General features: G+C 31.0%; 2 protein-coding genes across 3 annotated transcripts; one reads left to right on the top strand and one right to left on the bottom strand.

The window, feature by feature from the left end:
* LOC18108358 (F-box protein At1g30790) lies at positions 1-1,152 on the top strand. The gene has a single exon (XM_006371266.3). It carries the CDS (start codon positions 1-3, stop codon positions 1,150-1,152), a length of 1,152 nt encoding a protein of 383 aa, XP_006371328.3.
* A 422-nt stretch (positions 1,153-1,574) lies between these two features.
* LOC18108357 (autophagy-related protein 18c) lies at positions 1,575-6,453 on the bottom strand. Of its 2 annotated transcripts, none has more exons than XM_006371264.3 (6): positions 6,303-6,453; positions 6,083-6,157; positions 4,826-5,672; positions 4,191-4,449; positions 2,374-2,497; positions 1,575-1,809 (listed from the first exon to the last, which is right to left on the bottom strand). In XM_006371264.3, the coding sequence occupies exons 3-6, from the start codon at positions 5,588-5,590 to the stop codon at positions 1,716-1,718; spliced, it is 1,242 nt and encodes a 413-aa protein (XP_006371326.1). In that variant the 5' UTR covers positions 5,591-5,672; positions 6,083-6,157; positions 6,303-6,453; the 3' UTR covers positions 1,575-1,715. The 2 variants fall into 2 exon arrangements, with proteins under 2 accessions (XP_006371326.1, XP_024446676.1); XM_024590908.2 differs by having other exon boundaries at positions 4,826-5,600.
* Positions 6,454-17,640: the final 11,187 nt, after the last annotated feature.

Here is a 17,640-nt window from a genome sequence, read left to right as displayed (position 1 = left end):
ATGGCGATTAGGGCTCAAAATCGAAAGGAGATGGTTTCTCAACTCGCAAGAAACAATATCATCGTAGCAGACATTCTATCAAGACTGCCTGTGAAGACCCTTTTGAGGTTCAACTCTGTATGCAAGTTATGGCACTACATGATTGACTCGAGCCTTGGCTTCCAAGCCTTGCACTACGATCGATCGCAGAGGAAACCTCGATTCCTTTTGCGGTGGTCTGACTTTGATTTTCAGCCGCTTGAATCCATCGGATGCCGGTATGTGTATAACTTTATTCCGACAGACACTGAGGGGAACATGTTCAGTCCGATTCAGGTTAAGGTGCAAGAACCTGTTAAACTCGTATTGCCAGGTTGCTTTGGTTTGCTTTGCTTAGCTACAGAAACACGTATTTATGTGTTTAACCCTAGCACTCGTCGTCTTCTTGCACTGCCATATGATAGAAGTGGAATAGCAGGATTCGGGATCGGATATCTGAGCTCAGCAAAAACACACAAGATTGTGCGGTTAAATATTCCTCGGCAATCAAGAACTTCCTTGAATTGCAAACTAGAGTGCTCGGTTTTCACTCTTCTTCCAGAGAAAAGAGGACTTAAATGGAGGGCAGTAAAAGAAGGTTGCCCATATTTGGTGGAGCAGTTTGGTTTTCCAGCTTTTGCTAACGAAACTATTTACTGGAAGATCGATCTTGGGCAACATCAAGCACTCCACAGGCATAACGATTTTATTGTCTCGTTTAAACTTAGTGACGAGAAGTTCCAAACCATAACTCATCCTGATCACAGGACTGACACTCCTCGTCATTGGAAATCGCCTACTCGACATTCAACGCAACTGGTGGAACTACGTGGGCATTTGTACATGGTGGAGACTTTAGCATTATCTCATGTTGCAATATGGAGACTAACCAATCCCGAGAATTCCATATGGTCAAAAGCATGCATAATCGACATAAGCAAAATTTCTCCGAAATTTGTTGGAGAACTCCAGTGCGTCAAGGGTACAGAAATCATATTCAACTCTGGTACTCGTCTTCTGCTCTACTACGATGAGGAAAAGAAAACATTTAGAAGGAAGATACTACCCTGCTCTGCAGAAAATCTTACCATTTATTGCGAAAGTCTTACTTCCCTGACAACATCACAGGGATAATTTACAGGAATATTTTTCTTTTTTTCTTTTCTACATTACTTGGTACTTGTTTCAGTTGATAACAACCCCTTGAGTTTTGGCAAGATTTTCGTTTGGTTCTTTGCAGTTATGTGTGAGAAGGCTTTTTCTTCATTCTTCAAAGAAAAATTACAGTAGAAGCATGTCATATAGTTGATCTTAAATATGATTCATATACTTCAAATGCAGGAATGAATAGTTTCCTTTCAATGCATGTATCTTTACTGAACTTCACAGTCATCAATCTTTTGGAACCTGCATTCTATAAACCTACACTACACAGTTTTGTTTTATGTAATTGCTAGCTAAAACAAGTGATTAAATATGCCCAGTGTACAAGTTCTTAGCACAAAGTAAATTGTCTAATAGCTACCATTCAGCGCTAAGTTTGCGACTTCACGAGATTGTGTCATCGAGCCTTGATTACTGAATCCAAGAATATTATACAGTTATATGTATATTTTTGTGTGACCATTTATGAATGTTTAAAATCATATTTACAGAGTATGGAGAATAAATATTGTAGGTATAATTAACAGCCTGCCCTATCCAGGCCGGCTCTCAGTTTGTAGAAAGCGGACATATTCCTGCTGCAACATCTGTCCTCCATGAACCGGATCAAAGCTGCACCTGTAAAAGCTGGTAATGGAAAAATCTTTAAGACAGAGAAAATTGTGAAGAACTATTCCGTCAAGAGATGGAGAGAAAGAGTACACATGCAAAACACTGTATTTATATTGTTGTGCCCGCTGTCCAATATCCACAATTTTACCACAACAAGCTTTGCCAACAATGATCACCACCTGATATGGTCATTATTGAAGGCACACTAGCTAAACGATCCACATAGTCCATAGTTCGGTACATTCAATTATGAAAAGTAGTTTCAATGTCCATCTACATTTCTTTTCTATCTTCCCAATTCATTCAGAAAAAAGTGTACAGATCAGGAAGATGTGGTTGGTTAGGTTATGGAGATTCAAAAACTAAATCTTTGTAGAGCATAAGGTCAACAATGAATTACGACAAGCAATCATTTTTTTTTTCTTTTAAGTGCTAGAGTTATTAATTTTAATGAACCATAATTTATTTATTTTTAAATCCTTTACTTTCAAAAGCTTATAGTTTCTTATGTAGCCAAATAGGAAAACAGAAGCACATGTATAACAGCATCAGGTAACAGGATGAAAATAACCGCATTACCTCCCATTCATGCCAACAATAATGACAGTATTCTGAGATGCAAAAGCTGCAATGTACTGAGTGTCTTCAGGCAAGTGGAACTGAGCAAATGACCACTCAGAACTAAAATACTTTGGCAAAACCCCTGGACAAGCACAAGAAATATGAGACTTCATTTACGAGAAAAAGAAACAACAGTGCGTGTGGAAAAGGTCTCCCATAAGATATATATAACCCTCATCTCTCTCTCTCTCTTGATGAACCAGCCAATTTCATTTATTAAATAGTAATAACAAGAGTTATAAGAAGCTATTAAGGAAATAACAACCAAAGATAGTGCCTACTATTACTGCCAAAAGGAAATCAAAGCACCTACTCCATCTCACATACAGGAAGTGGATTAAAAAAGGGGAGGAAAAAAGATGTTCAGACCAAGTGGATAAGCCCAGTCCCTCTTTCTTGCCCTAAGAAAGAAATGAAAGAAAAGAAGGAAAATTCAGATTTGTGACTCAAATTGATTACACGTGTTTGGTATTGTGGTGCGAGATGCCTTTCAAAAGTGTTTTTCGCTCGAAAATGCATTAAAATAATTTTTTTTTAGAATTTTTGTTAATATTTTTGACATCAAAATCATCAGAAAGTATAAAAAAAAAAAATTAAGCATCAATTTAATTTTTTTTCAAACCAAAAACACTTTCGAAATGCACCCAAATGCAATTCCAAACGCAAAAAATTTGGCAGTTGAGGTGTAGTTACTTCCCATGGAGCCAATTACAGTTTCATTAGTTCTAGTTTTACTTTTAAATCCATTAGTTCAGCAACTTCTGTTAGCCCGCTGCAGAATTACTCCATAAACTTTTTCCATAAAATGTTCGTAGCAGGAAAAATAAAAATGATGGTTCTTAAAAAGAATAAAACAAGCTATCACATCGATGATTTGACGCTACTAGTGGAGTTTTGGGTTAGATTTCTGCATTTCTTCAATATGATAGGGGGTAAATATAACGTGAGTCGTTCAAACTCTATGGTTTTATGAGAAGTTGTGATTAATGATAAGGCATTCCATGCTTCCAATCTCAACTTAGTGCTATCTGGAATTATCTTCAATTTTTCATGGATAATGTATATACAGAGGTCATTTGAGATGGATATTGAGTTTTTTTATACTGCTTCAAGAAGTCATTCTTAAGCTAGTTCTTAAAAAAATAGAAGACATGGAAGTTAAATTTGGTGAAAAATTGAAATTGGCCATCCTATACTTGAAGAGTTGAAGGCACAAATCTCATGAAGAGAAGCAACTAGAAGCAACATTGCAAGGGAAAGAGCATGTCTCCCGGAACTGATTGACAAGCAAACAATCAACTTATCGTCATTTACCATTACAATGTTGAATGTTTTTTCCGTCTTGCTTTCAAGAACCTTGGTTTCTGTGGATTCATAAGAACCATAGGAGATTCAAGGTTTGATAATTGGTAGGTAGTAAGATTTAAGATTTACATCTTTTCACTCATCCCATTTCTTGCATTCTCTATCACACATCTTGGGAAAAGAAATGAGATGATATTTTAGACACTTCTTTCATGTTTTTGCAACTTTCAACAATATATCGCGAGGTTTCGTTACTTAAAAATCAAATTTTCTCCATGTATTTCATTATAGGAGTTATATGTCTTCATCCAAGCCATGAACTAGATTGTTGTTACTAGAGTCATTTAAAGCCTTTTCGTTATTTTCAAACCAAAAGAACAGAGAATGGAAAACTAGGAAAAACAGGAAGCAGAATAAGAAAGGATTTATAGGTTCATCTTTAGAACCATTTATCAACAGAGCTTTCTTACCTCTCATAAAAGACAATGACGAGCCAGGATTCGCACTAGTGCTTGGAGAAATAAGGCCATCAAGGGAAGATGATGAATTCTGTTCTAACAATGCCGGGCCCTGAGCAGGGCTCAGATGAGAGGATGAGTCCTCTCCAGCCACTCGAACTCTTAGACTGAAGATATGAACAGTACCTTTGTCACTCGATACAGCCAACCACTGGACATTCCGAGAGAGTGCAATGCCATAAATCTCTGCTCTATCAACTCCTCTTCTCACCTGCAGAAAAGTGGTATTATCAGCACATAAAATGCTGTTTAAAATTTTATTAGCTGCTCGTCTAAGGGAAGAGAGAAGGGAATGTATTCCCGTGTTCTGAAAATAGTACAATTAATGTTTAAAATTTAATTGGATACTAATCCAGAAGCTTCCATAGCTGCTGAGGAATCTAATCCAAGTAAAGGGAATGATGAACAAATGAAGTGAGCTTCATTAAACATTATATCAGTGATACAAGCAAGTAACAAATAACTGGCACCTCAGAATAAGTTTTTAGCATATGATACAACTTCCCTATCAAGTAACATACAACTACATAAGCACTGCAGTGAAATTTCAAGATGACATCTTGTAAACTATATTTTTAACAAGCTACCTCTTGTAAACGAGTGCCATCCATTGTATTGAAAATTCTTATCAAAGTGCCCCTTGTACTAGCAGTCGCAAGAAGCAAGCCATCCATTGTCAAGGTCAAGCATGCAATATGAGAATCATGAGCATTAATCAACTTCATGACATTCAACCCAAAGTGTTCAATTCGGACCTGGCCCCGATGAAGCCCAGGGCACGCCAACACAAATGTATTTGAATCATGAGAAAGGCAGCACAGTCCTCTGGGATTTGCCAGAGTCTCAATCTGATGAAGAAGCTTCAAATCCATGAAATTATAAACATATAACTTGTGCTCAAGAACAACAACAATGCGATCCCGCCTTAACTTCACAGACCGAACCTCAGACCTAAATGAAAATTCACCAATGCACCGGCTCTGATGATCATCCCAGATCAAAACTTTGTTTGGAGGATACTGAGAATTAGCATCAGCCCCAACAAGTGCCAGAATGTTGCACCGGAACAGCATCTCAACAATTTTGAATCCCCCACTTTTGAGATCACGTCTGAAAGTTTCCTTAAAAGGCTCACAATTATAAATGCGAAAGCCATGGCTTGTGCCAGCAGCAAAGCAGCCATAATCCTGGTTCCAGGATGCAGAAATCAATTCCACTTCATTGCTACCATTGGATTCCAGCTCGGGCTGACCTAAAGAACCAGAAGCAAGAACATTTGAGGATTCAAACGAACCATGCCTTGCCTGGGGAAGGAATCCTTGAGAAGTTGAAACAGTTGAACTCATGGTCATCAAGACTTGCCTGAAGCAATCAAAAGTCGTAGGAATCCATACGAAACAAGTTATACAACGTTGGAATAGCAAACGTAAGGCTCTGCCACATCAGATGACAAGCATGTTAAACATGTCAATCTTATACTTTACACATTTCAACATCCACAGTTCACCATAAATCAATCATTAGCATTCAAAAAGATAAAACAACTACATCAAGCGAAAAAAGCTAATGAAATCAGTATAATTGGATTCACCCATCTGTGTAAAAGTTTCAATTTGCTCACTATGAAAAGAAATTGAGAACCCGCTAAAGAAAAAACTTCCCTTTACAACATCCACTTTAATCTCATTCTCTAAAGTCCACAATCAACATTCCAGCATGACCCATAATTTAAAATGACGAGAAATGATCTCCCTCTACCCCTCCCTCCACATTGAACATAGAATAACACAGTAAAGAGAAAAAAAAAAAAAAGGAGAGAGAGAGAAGAGAAGAAATTGACTTACAGGCAGGGAGGGTTGATGATAACATGGATTGTGTATTTCCTCTATTCTTCAGATCAACTTTCTGGATTTAAATAACTACAAAAAACAAAAGGAAGACGCATGAATTTCTTGAATAACCAAAAGTGGGTGTTAATGATTTGCATTCATTCATATTTAGAAAAGGCAAAAAAAAAAAAAAGGGGCCTTTGAGATACAATGAGAATTGAGGTGTGAGATGAACCTTGTGATCAAATCAACGAGTCTTCTTCCAAACTATTCTTCCTGCTTCTCTCTGTGTTTATGTTACTTTTTAGAGACCTGACCAGACCAACTGTAACACAATGTATATTTCTAGACCAAGACAACAGGGACGGATGAACAAAAACATTTTCCTTTTTTTTTTTTTTTCTTTAGAACTTTTTTTTTTGTTTTGTCTTTTATTAGTTTGGCCAGCTGGCCATGAAGTTAGTATTGGGAATCTTGCACGATATTCCTTTCACTTCACCCTGCCACGCCCCCACAAATACTACTATTTTTTCTTTTACATATTTCATTTTAGGTTTTAACTAGTTTATCTCTCAAAGCTTTCTTTGCGGTTTGAACATAATTTTTTTTTAATATAAAAAATATATTGGTATTGGTATTTAACTTGGTAAAATGGTTTGAATTTTAAAATTTTTTATTCTACCTTTTAATTGATATTTAGTGAGTATGTTAACATTGCAAATATATTATGCACTTCACTTAGTTGGATTGATTTTTTATTTTATTATATGATAGAAAATATAAAAATTAATTTGCCACATATCAAATACCAAATGATAAAATTAAATTCAAACCCCTCAATGAATTATAAAATTAAAAATAAAATTAAAAATAAAAATAAAAAAATATATTAAAAAAGAGCAAAAAAAATCCCACCACGACTCTTTGACTAATATTCAGTCAACATGTCAAGTCTGTGACCATGATTATGGAATCTATTGCTTCACTTTAATTTTTTTATTATTATGTAATAAAAAATATAAAAGTTATTTATCATCAATCTAATACTAAAGGATAAAACTAAATAAAAACTTCATAATTAATAATGAAATTTAAAAAAAAAAACAAAAGCTAAAAATAATGCCGAAGAAAACAAAGCATGGCCATGTTGGGCTGGGTTTGTACAAAAGAGTAAGGCACGTGGGCCTAAAAAAGACCCACTGATTCAAATGTATAAATTTTATCAAATAGTGGTAAATCCTGGCTAAAAAAATAAAAATATAAAAAATAATTAGGGGAGAAGTTTTATTGAAAAACATATGAGGAATATAAATAAATTTAATGAATGTATGGTGTAAGTTGTACCGGTAGCCGGGAAGTTATTTAAAATACCCAAGAAAAGTTTTCCTAGTGGAAAAATTGTAAATAAACTCAAAAATTTTCAACTCTCCCTGTAGATTGAGGTCGACAACGATGAGAGAAGAAATTAAGCTCCCTTCCTCTTATTTTCTTGCAATTCCACATAAATCTTCTCTAAAGTTAGAGTTCCTAGGGTATTATAAGGGTGATTAGTGGGGAATAAACATGTTAACACAAGATTTGGAAGAGTTTAAGAGAGAGAAAATTAATTAGGAGTTAATGAGAAAAAGAAAAAATCTTGGTAAAATAAGAGGAACTGGAGGAGAACTTTGCAAAGAAAAGGGGAAATTGGTTTTAAATTTACTTGGTAAAGTATCCTATAGTCTTTAATTCTCGTTATTTGAGTTTGGGTGTGTTGGGAAGAGAAATCCATAATCTCTTACCTAGGGTTTATGAGAGAAGTTTAGGGAAGATGAAAAATTGCTTATAAATTGGTTAAGTGGTATGAAATAATAGATAAAGAGAGTAAGATAAGGATGGAAATTAAAAGAAAAACCATGTTAATTCCTAACCCTAGTGCTGTCTATAATAAATTATGGGGGAAATGGAAGAATTGAATGAAAATGTATAGTTATGTGTTAGTTTGATGCATATTGTGTGAGAATTAGGAAATAAGGCAAATGGTTAGTTAAATATGTGTGTATGTACTATAAATTTATTTGGGAACATGAGTTTAATAATATGAAAGTAAGGTAAAAGTGTTGAAATTGTATAAATAATTCTAAATTGGTGTGGTTATGGTATGTATTTAGGATGGTAACAAAGAGAGTAGAATCAAAATTGTAAAGGTTTTGCTAAAATTATAAGATATTGTTAAGTTGATTATAGGCTTGATTTTGAAAATTAGTTGAATTGTATGACATTATATGTTTATTAATATATTTTAATGAATAATTATGTTTTTAGAAAAAGAGTTTTGTTTAGATATAAGTATTGTGCATGTAATGTATGTTTTACAGAAAGTTATGAACTAGATGTTGGATACTTTTGTGATGTTAAATGTGGCTAAGTCAATGGGAAGGTTTTAAGATTTAGTAATTTAAATGGTTTTGTTGATTTGAATGCATGTTGAGATAATTTGAGATACATTGGAATGTATGTTTGAATATTAAAATATTGTGTGAGTATAAGTAATGTTGCTTGTTGTGATGGAATATATTAAGAAGCTTGGAAAATAATAGGTGTGCATATTGATGATATGTTTATATTGACCGAATAATTAATGTGTAAGTTGAGAAATTTGGAAAAGAAATAAAAATATTAAAGGATTGGGAGGTTTGAATATCTTATATAAAAACAAGATTGGTAAATGTATCGTGTCAAATAATATATACAATGGAAAAAAAAATTATGCATACAATTTAAAAAATATTGGCTTTGGGAAATGTATTTATGGCAATAGTATATACAGTGGAAAGAAATATGCATGCAATTTAGAACCATTTACTTAGTGGGTTGAGTAAACAAGACTAAGGTAATGAAACCATTTACTTAGTTGGCCTTATAAATGGGATTAAGGTTATGGAGCTATTTAATTAGTCAACTATGTAAATGAGACTAAGGTTATGAAACTATAGACTTAGTCGTCATTTAGTCATATAAATAGGACTAAGGTTATGGATTTTTACTTAAACGACTACATGAATGATGACTAAGGTGATTATTATGATTCATAATGGATTAGTTGGGTGGAAGTTATTACTAATGAGATTATGTTAAAGTTAGATGTATGAATAATGACTTGTTTCAATATATATGCAAAAGAAAACATTGATATTGATATGTGAAATCCGTAATGTTGTTATTAAAATAAATTTAATTATGTTTGGGAAATTGATGTCAAAACTATTATAAACATGTTGATATTTTCTCTCTTTTCAGGAATATATACACATATTATAAAATTAACTAATGTCTCTTATAATATTTTATTCATGCATGTTCATCATATATAGTATGTCCATCATATATAGTAGGACAATGTTAATCTAGATGTTATTGTTGTATAGTCTTATTATGTGTATAATTCTATGTAAATTACATAGTTCATAAATGTTTAATAACTTCATTTTGTTATGTATTTAATTTTATAACCTTACTTTTAGCATTATAGAATATGATGTGTATATTGCAAGATCATGATATATGGACATGTTATGAAATGGTTATGCAATGTGATGTGAAATGATATAATAGATGAATAAATGAATTGGTGGAATGCTTAAGGCCCCATTTGTTTGCTGGAAAGTAGTTTCTTTTTGGAAAGTGAATTCCGGGGAAAGTGAATTCCGAGAAAGTGAAATCCGGGAAAGTATTTTCCGATGTTTGGTAGTGTAATGGAAAATAAGTTGGAAAACAGTTTCCAGTGTTTGGTTATGTCATGGAAAATGAGCTGGAAAATAACTTATTAATGTTTTATTTTTCTCAAGTTTATTAAAATTATGAGAAAAAAATCTTACAAATTAAAAAGTTGAATGAGAATGAAATTGAAAAAAAATATAATTTCATAAATTATCTCAAATAAAATAAATAATAATCAAAATAATAGAGATCAAATCTAAAAAATTAAAAAAATGAAAGGTGAATAAATTAAAATAATAATAATTAACATTTCATAAATTATTTCAAATAAAATAAGTAACAATAAAAAAAATAGGGACCAAATTTGATAGATAAAAAATTTCAATAAAAAAATGATAAGAAAAAAGCAAATAGCAATTACAAAAATAAGGACCAAAATTAATATAAAAATTAAATTTTAAGAGATGGAATTGAAAAATAAATATTCAAAACAAATTATATATAGCAATCAAAAGTTTGAGGATCAAATTTGATATAATCAGCAAATAATAACATTTCTAAATTTTTCACAACTTCCGGAAAGTGTTTTCCGCCCAAATTTTCCAGGAAAACACTTTCCTGAAAATCAAGCCAAATTTTCCTTTGACTGGAAAGTGTTTTCCGTTGACCAACTTTTCTAATGGCAAACAAACACAGGAAAGTTTGGAAAGTGATTTCCCGGAAACCACTTTCCGGAAAACAAACACAGCCAAAAGGGAAAACATTTTCCTGGAAACCAAACCAAATTTTTCTTTGACTGGAAAGTGTTTTCCGTTGACCGGAAAGTGTTTTCCGTTGACCAACTTTTCTAATGGTAAACAAACACAGGAAAGTTTGGAAAGTGGTTTCCCGGAAAATGAATTCCGGGAAACAAACATGGCCGGTTATCATGTGAAAGTTATTTGTGATGTGGTTTCATGCAGGAAATAGAGGAGAAGATTTTAGATAGATTAATTATTGAAAATGAAAATGAATGATTTATAATAAGGTAGAAAAGAAACATTTTGGAGTTATCATTTAAAATGAGCATGAAACATGTTAATATAAATAGGATTTTCAATATAAATGATATTATGTAAATGAATTGGATTTATTTGAAAAGAGAATTTTTCTTCCAAAAACATATTTAGCCTCAATTTCATGGATGTCATGTGAAAATATTGTCTTTAATAGCATATAAAATATCAGGATGTTACACGAATGACAAGTCATCTGCCTTTTTTTTGTTCAAAAATAAATACAGACAACATGTTATTTGTGTTTGTTTTAAAGAAAATGGAGTCGTCCTCTAAAATCAAATTTGCAACACCAAATTGCATTGCACGCTAACCTGAGTCACAAACTTGATTCAAAATGACAAAAAAAGATATTAACATGATTTACTATTTATATGAATAATTAAACTGACTCTCAACTTTTTTATTTGTCAGTATAATTTGGCTTGAAAGATTGCATCTTAATATAATTATCCAACAAAAATATCAAAAAGAAAAATCCAATCCAAATATAAACAGAGTCTAGAGCACTATTTGAAAACTGACTTGGCTAGGCAAATTAATCTGGAAACCTAACCACCTAGATACTAGACCAGACTAGGTTTAATTTCTATCCAAGCAAACTTGGGTTATCAAGTGAAAACTAGACTTGATTAAAAAAAAAATTGTCTAAAAAAAAATGTTATAGTTTTAAAAAAAAATTGTCCAAATCAATGTCAATTTGGAAAAAATTAAAAAACAAAATCATGGCCAACCTACTGAAGTTGACTCGATATGTAACATATAATTTTTCAAAGTATAGAAAGAAAGTTTTAGCATGCTCAAAATATATGAGGTTTAGCTTAATTTTAAAAACAAATTAACAAAAATGATATTTTACATCCAAAATAAACATCTTTAAATTAATTATGAGTAATTGTGGAGAATTCCAAGATTTAAGTTTTTAGGTATCAAATTCAAACATTCAAAGAAAAAAAATCAAGGACCGAATTTTTAGAAAAGACAAGCTAAATTATAGAAAATTGAAAAAGGTTGCCATGAACTTTCTGGTTGCATATTGAAGAAGCAACATAATCTAGAATAAAATTATTTCAAATTGTACTTATTCTTTAGGAAAATCTAGTGATATTGTCCGGGCATTGTTTTGGATAATTTTTTGGAATTTTTTTTTTATTTAATTGACAACAATAAAAATATATATTCATAGGAAAGACAATGAATAAAAATTATGGAGGAAAATGTGTTCTTCTTAAAAAAAAAACAATTTTTCATGAATTTTTTTTCTTTTGACAACAAGATGATTTCTTTTTATTAAAATCATAGTTCATTGAATAAAAAAGCAACAAAAATAAGAAAACAATATTCTAAAAAACTATATTGATTTGAATTGAAAAGGAAAAAAAACACATACTTTTAATTAGAAGCCTAATTTTCTTATTCATGCATTTCTTTTTTATTTTAACCAAAAAAATTATTTTTTATGAGAAGTATTGTTTTTTAGGTAAAAACTTATAATGATCATGAAAGCAACTTTCAATAAAAAAAATCATAAATCAATTATTTTTACACATGTATGAAAAGATTTAAGGACAATAAATTTGAAAGAATAATATACAAAACTTATAATAAAAAATTAAAAATAGATATATTATTCTCATTAAATTCTAATAAGAAAGTTATTTTAAAAACTATGCATATTAGGATAATACATAATTATTCAAAAAGCAATCGATAATATCATTATAAAAGAGCCCAAATATTTTTAAAAATAATGACATAATTAGATAATCATTTAAATGTTATTTTAATAAATTAATTTAAAGAGATATTTTAAAAAATTGTTTTCTAAAAAAGAAAAAAAAAACTAAAGAGATATCTAGAAAAAGGCCAAGCATGCCTGACCCCAAAAAAACACGTTGGCCCTATGCGTATATATGATTTTTTTTTAAATAGATAGATAACAACTTGCCTTTTAATTTTATTTTTTTAAAATAGCAAACGAAGCGTTGCTTGCTTAGGCAGACGATGCAACGTCTTCTAGTTGACTTTTTTTGTCACTCTAGTAACTGGAAAGTCAGGACTCAAGTTTTGGGACTCAAATTTGTTTTCATTTGAAAACACCCAAAAACTTATTTTACAAACCTCAATAAATTCATTTAAAACATATAATGACTCTAAAAAAACAAGTGACCAACTAAATTAAAAAAAAAAATTAAGCAGGTTAAGCGTCATCTTCTAGTTGATTTTTTTACCATCTTTAGTGGTTGGAAAGTCAGAAATCAAGTTTTTAGACCCTAAAAAATTGATTTTCAATTTATTTTAACCTAAAAACACCCAAAATAATATTTTACAAACCTCAATAAACCCATTTAAAACCTCTAAAAACCTATAATCACTCTAAAAAATAAAATACAACAAAAAAATATGTTTTTATAGGTGTCGATCTATTCTTATGACATGTTCAAAGAAAAACACCACCTCCACTAAACCCTTTATCTCTAACAAGAACCCATTAACACTAAGATTAGTCTTTTAGGTTGGTGAATTATGATTGACCAACTACTTTCTCTCTCCTTTCTTATTTTTTGACAACTCTCTCACGACTCTCAAATTTCAAGGATTGAAATGAAAAATTAAAGTTTAGGATTGAAATGTGATACCTCAAAAAATGGAGACTAAAAATATATAAAAAAAAGTAAAAATAATTTTAGGGACCAAACTGTCATTTTCTGCACATCATGAAAAGTAAAAATGAAAAAAAGGTTGTTGTTTGGTTTCTATGTTAAATTTGGTCTATGTTATTTCAATTTTTTTTCCTAACATAAAATAAAATTCTATTTTACAAAACCAAACATAAGTCGAGGTATTTTTTGACATCACGAATATCATGTAGCACACAAACTAAAACAAATTATTAGGCTTAAAATCATACAAACATAACGTGGGCAGATGAAATTTGTCACACCTGACATCGTGACGAACTCATAAAATATGTTTGACTTGAAAATGGGATAAAACAAAGTTGTCACCTAGTATTATAATCATTAGAAATCCTAACTGGTCTTCAAAGATCTAAGAAAATGAACTTATTACACTACCAGAAAATTGATAAATACAAACGGAAATACCGAGGGAATATTTCCGTCGGTAAATTTCCGAGGGATTTTACCGACGGAAATATTCCCTCGGTATATACCGAGGGAATTACTGTGGGAAACAAAATTAAAACAAAGCAAAAAAAAATGATGACGTGTCATTTTTACCAACGGAATTACCGACGAAACAAATTCCGTCGGTAATTCCGTCGGTAAATTTGTTGGTAAATTGTGAACATTGTTCATCATGTTAATTACAAAGGGAATCACCGACGGAAAATTCCGTCGGTATTTTCCAGAGAGTAAATCACCGACGGATTGAAAAGTCGTCGGTGTTATTTGGTGGTTTTCTGAAAAAATTCAATTAATTTAAAATTTTCATTTAAATATTACAGACGGAATCACCGACGGATTGAAAAATCATCGGAAATTTTTTGGCGATTTCTGAAAAAATTTTACGAAATTGAAAATTTAAATTAAATATTACCGATGAAATTACCGACGGAATAATTAAAAAATATTAATATTTAATTATCCGTCGGTAAATCCGTCGGTAAATCGTCCCAATAAAAAGCCTGAATGCCCTTATTTCACAAGAGACAGAGTCGTTTCTTATTCTTCTTCTTCTTCTTCTTGTTCTTCTACTTCTTCTTGTTCTTCTACTTCTTCTTCTTCACTATATGTAAAAAACATCATTAAGGTATGTCTTCTTCTTCTTCTTCACTTTATGTAAAAAACATCGTTTCTTATCTATTTCTTTCTCTTCTTTTCTCTCCTCATCTCCTTCTCTTTTCCTCCATGCTTGGGTATGTCTTCTTCTTCTTTCTTCTTTTATCCTCTTAGTTTTTTTTTTAATTAATATGCTTAATGAAATTTTTTTTCTCTCCTTAGCTTCACTTGTAACTACATTAAGGTAAGATTTTTCTTTTTTCTTCTTTTTTCATGATTTTTTTCACTATATTTGTGTTTTATTTTATTTTTAATTGTTTTTGTTCTTAATAATTGTATAAATGTTGTTGTGAGATTTTTTTTTCATATGAGATCAATTTTTAGTAGATTTATTTATAGGATTTTTAAATTTTTAGCAATTGCAACTTCATTTTTTTCATATGAATTAATTTTTTAGTTGAATTTATTTTTTTATTTTATTTATTTGTTGCAAATTTGTTTGAATTGATTTTCTTATTCTTTTTTCCAAGCATTTTGAGTATATATTATACAGTGTTAATTTATGTTAATTTAATTATTTTATAATTTTATAAAATGAATTTTTTTTAAAATGTTTTTCAATAATTACCGACGGAAGTACCGACGTAATTTCAGTCGGTAATTCCGTCGGTAAATCCGTCGGTAATTCCGTTGGTAATAAAAAAATTATTACCGACGCGTCTGTTCCGTCAGTAAATCCGTCGGTAATTATATTACCAACGGATTTACCGACGGACAAAACATTACCGACGAACGATTCACCGACGGATCATTTCCGTCTTTGATTCCGTCGGTAATATAATTACCGATGGAATATGTGTCTTACACCGACGGAAAAATTCCGTCGGTAAAACTGTTAAATCTTGTAGTGTTATGCTACAAAAAAAGATATTATCACCTTAAAACATCTTATTTGAAGTAAGTTGCATTCCTAACTTATCTTTTAATTCTAATGGTCTGTTATGCCTAATGGTCATCTATATGGGTGATAGCAAGTCTATTGCTATGAATTAAACTCTGGGTGGACAAATGGGTTCAAGCATAGTGAATTGACATATCTATAACCATTTACTATTTGATCACAACTTGTGACCGTTAATAGCCTATCAAACCATGTTTATGAATAATTAGATGAGTCGATGTTGGGCTCATTGAATCCAACCTATATCTTAAAAGGAGTTATCGCTAAATGTTTTGTTTATGTAATAATGACCCATGGATAATAACTTATTCAGGTTTATTTATTTTATAGCACCAAGGTTCACTCGTAATTTTTATTTAATGAGAACTTAATGTCTTAGTTCTAAATATCCAAGCAGTAATCATTATGAGTTGATCTAGTTAAAGGTAGGATTTAGTGACATGAATGCTTTGAACTTACTAAGAAAATTAATACTCTCGATTAACACTCAAGTGTCATTAATGAATATTAAACCAAAAAGCTTGAAATTTTGAAAAGAAGATATGTTTCAAACATAAAATGGACCAAGGTGTTACTCCTTAAAATTTAAGATAATAGCTTGTCATGAGTCTATTTTTCTAAAAAACTATGAGGGAGCAACAAAATATTTATTTTCAATGCAATGTAATAAAAGGAAAAAAAATTAAAAGGATTTTGGAATTCCATCCTTTCAAACACATTTTAATGTGGGTCAAGCTTGAATAGGTTTTATAAACAAACTATAGAAAAAAAAATGCATGCGATATGACAAATATTTTTATTTTTCTTTTTATATTAAAAACAAGGATATAGAAATGAAAATGCTAAAATGATATCAATAATTAACAAGACATACATGAACTTTAAAATAAATGCAAGGATTTGTTTCTTGTTTTTTGTTATGTTACAAAACAAAACGCAAATATGTGATTGTTTGCACCGCGTTTTCAAATGGTGTAAAAGTCAACCTTAAACCCCATGCAAAAAAGCCATGGTTGCATAACATCTTATCTCTTGACAGATTCAAATTTGAAACTGCCAATATCCCTTGTTAATTATTCATGAAGAAAAACAGAAAGGGTTTGAACCAACTCTTTGAAAAAACCTAGACTTTCACATGCGTGTTTTCGCCATTAGTACTTAGCAATGAAAATTCTTACATGCAAATATAGTATTTTAGCAAAAATACATGTGTTAATTATTAATATAAATATTTTCATTTAATTTATATTAAGCATCAAACAAACAAGTTTAAATTAATACTTACATGTAAATATAGAGTATAAAGCTGAAAATAATAAAATTATAAAAATTTTATTGACAAGATTAAAAGATAAATTGCAAAGCAAAAGGCTTTAGAAACAAAACTTGTATTGAGATTCTTTGGAATAGGACAAGGAATTACAACAAACAAGACTCTTTGACCTAAATCTACTTGTCTTACAAGATATAAATAAAAAATTAATATAGAATTCAATTCCTTGCTAGAAAATCCTCATTCATAATAATTTATAATATATGAATGGATCAAGAAAATAAATAATTCGTTATAAACAAGACCAAATAAGCATAATAAATTAGTGGTAGGATCTTATAAAAAATCTCTCAATCACAAAACTTTCTTAGTCTATATATTTCATTATCCTCTTTAATTTATGAAGAAACAATAAGTCTTTAAATCAAGTATAGAAACGATCCAACCTTGAGAAATATAGCTCAACTGATCAGGCATGAGTTTACTCCCTAAAGGTTATCAGTTCGAGTGTCACAAATTTTAGGATCACTGAAAGCTTACATGGTCATTAAATTAATATTTCAGAACATCGGAAGATTAGTCGTGGTGCATGTAAGTTGATCAAACATCCATAATTACCAAAAACAAATATATATAGAAGTGATCCGATATCCTGTGCCCAAATCTGGCCGCAAATGTCTTGTGATGATAACCCTCCTCCATGAAGAGAGACGATCGAGGACCACATTGCAGTCTGCATGCAACGTCAATGGGCACCAAGCCTTGAAGAGCTCCAGAAAGAAACATGATTCTGTGCCAAGAGAAAAGTTTGAATTTCCATAACAGGAAGAAGGCTAGTCTAG

This window comes from Populus trichocarpa, chromosome 19 (genome assembly GCF_000002775.5).
Source record: "Populus trichocarpa isolate Nisqually-1 chromosome 19, P.trichocarpa_v4.1, whole genome shotgun sequence".
NCBI lineage: Eukaryota > Viridiplantae > Streptophyta > Magnoliopsida > Malpighiales > Salicaceae > Populus > Populus trichocarpa.
The sequence above is the reverse complement of the archived record's forward strand: the minus strand, read 5'-3'. Positions and strand labels throughout refer to the sequence as shown.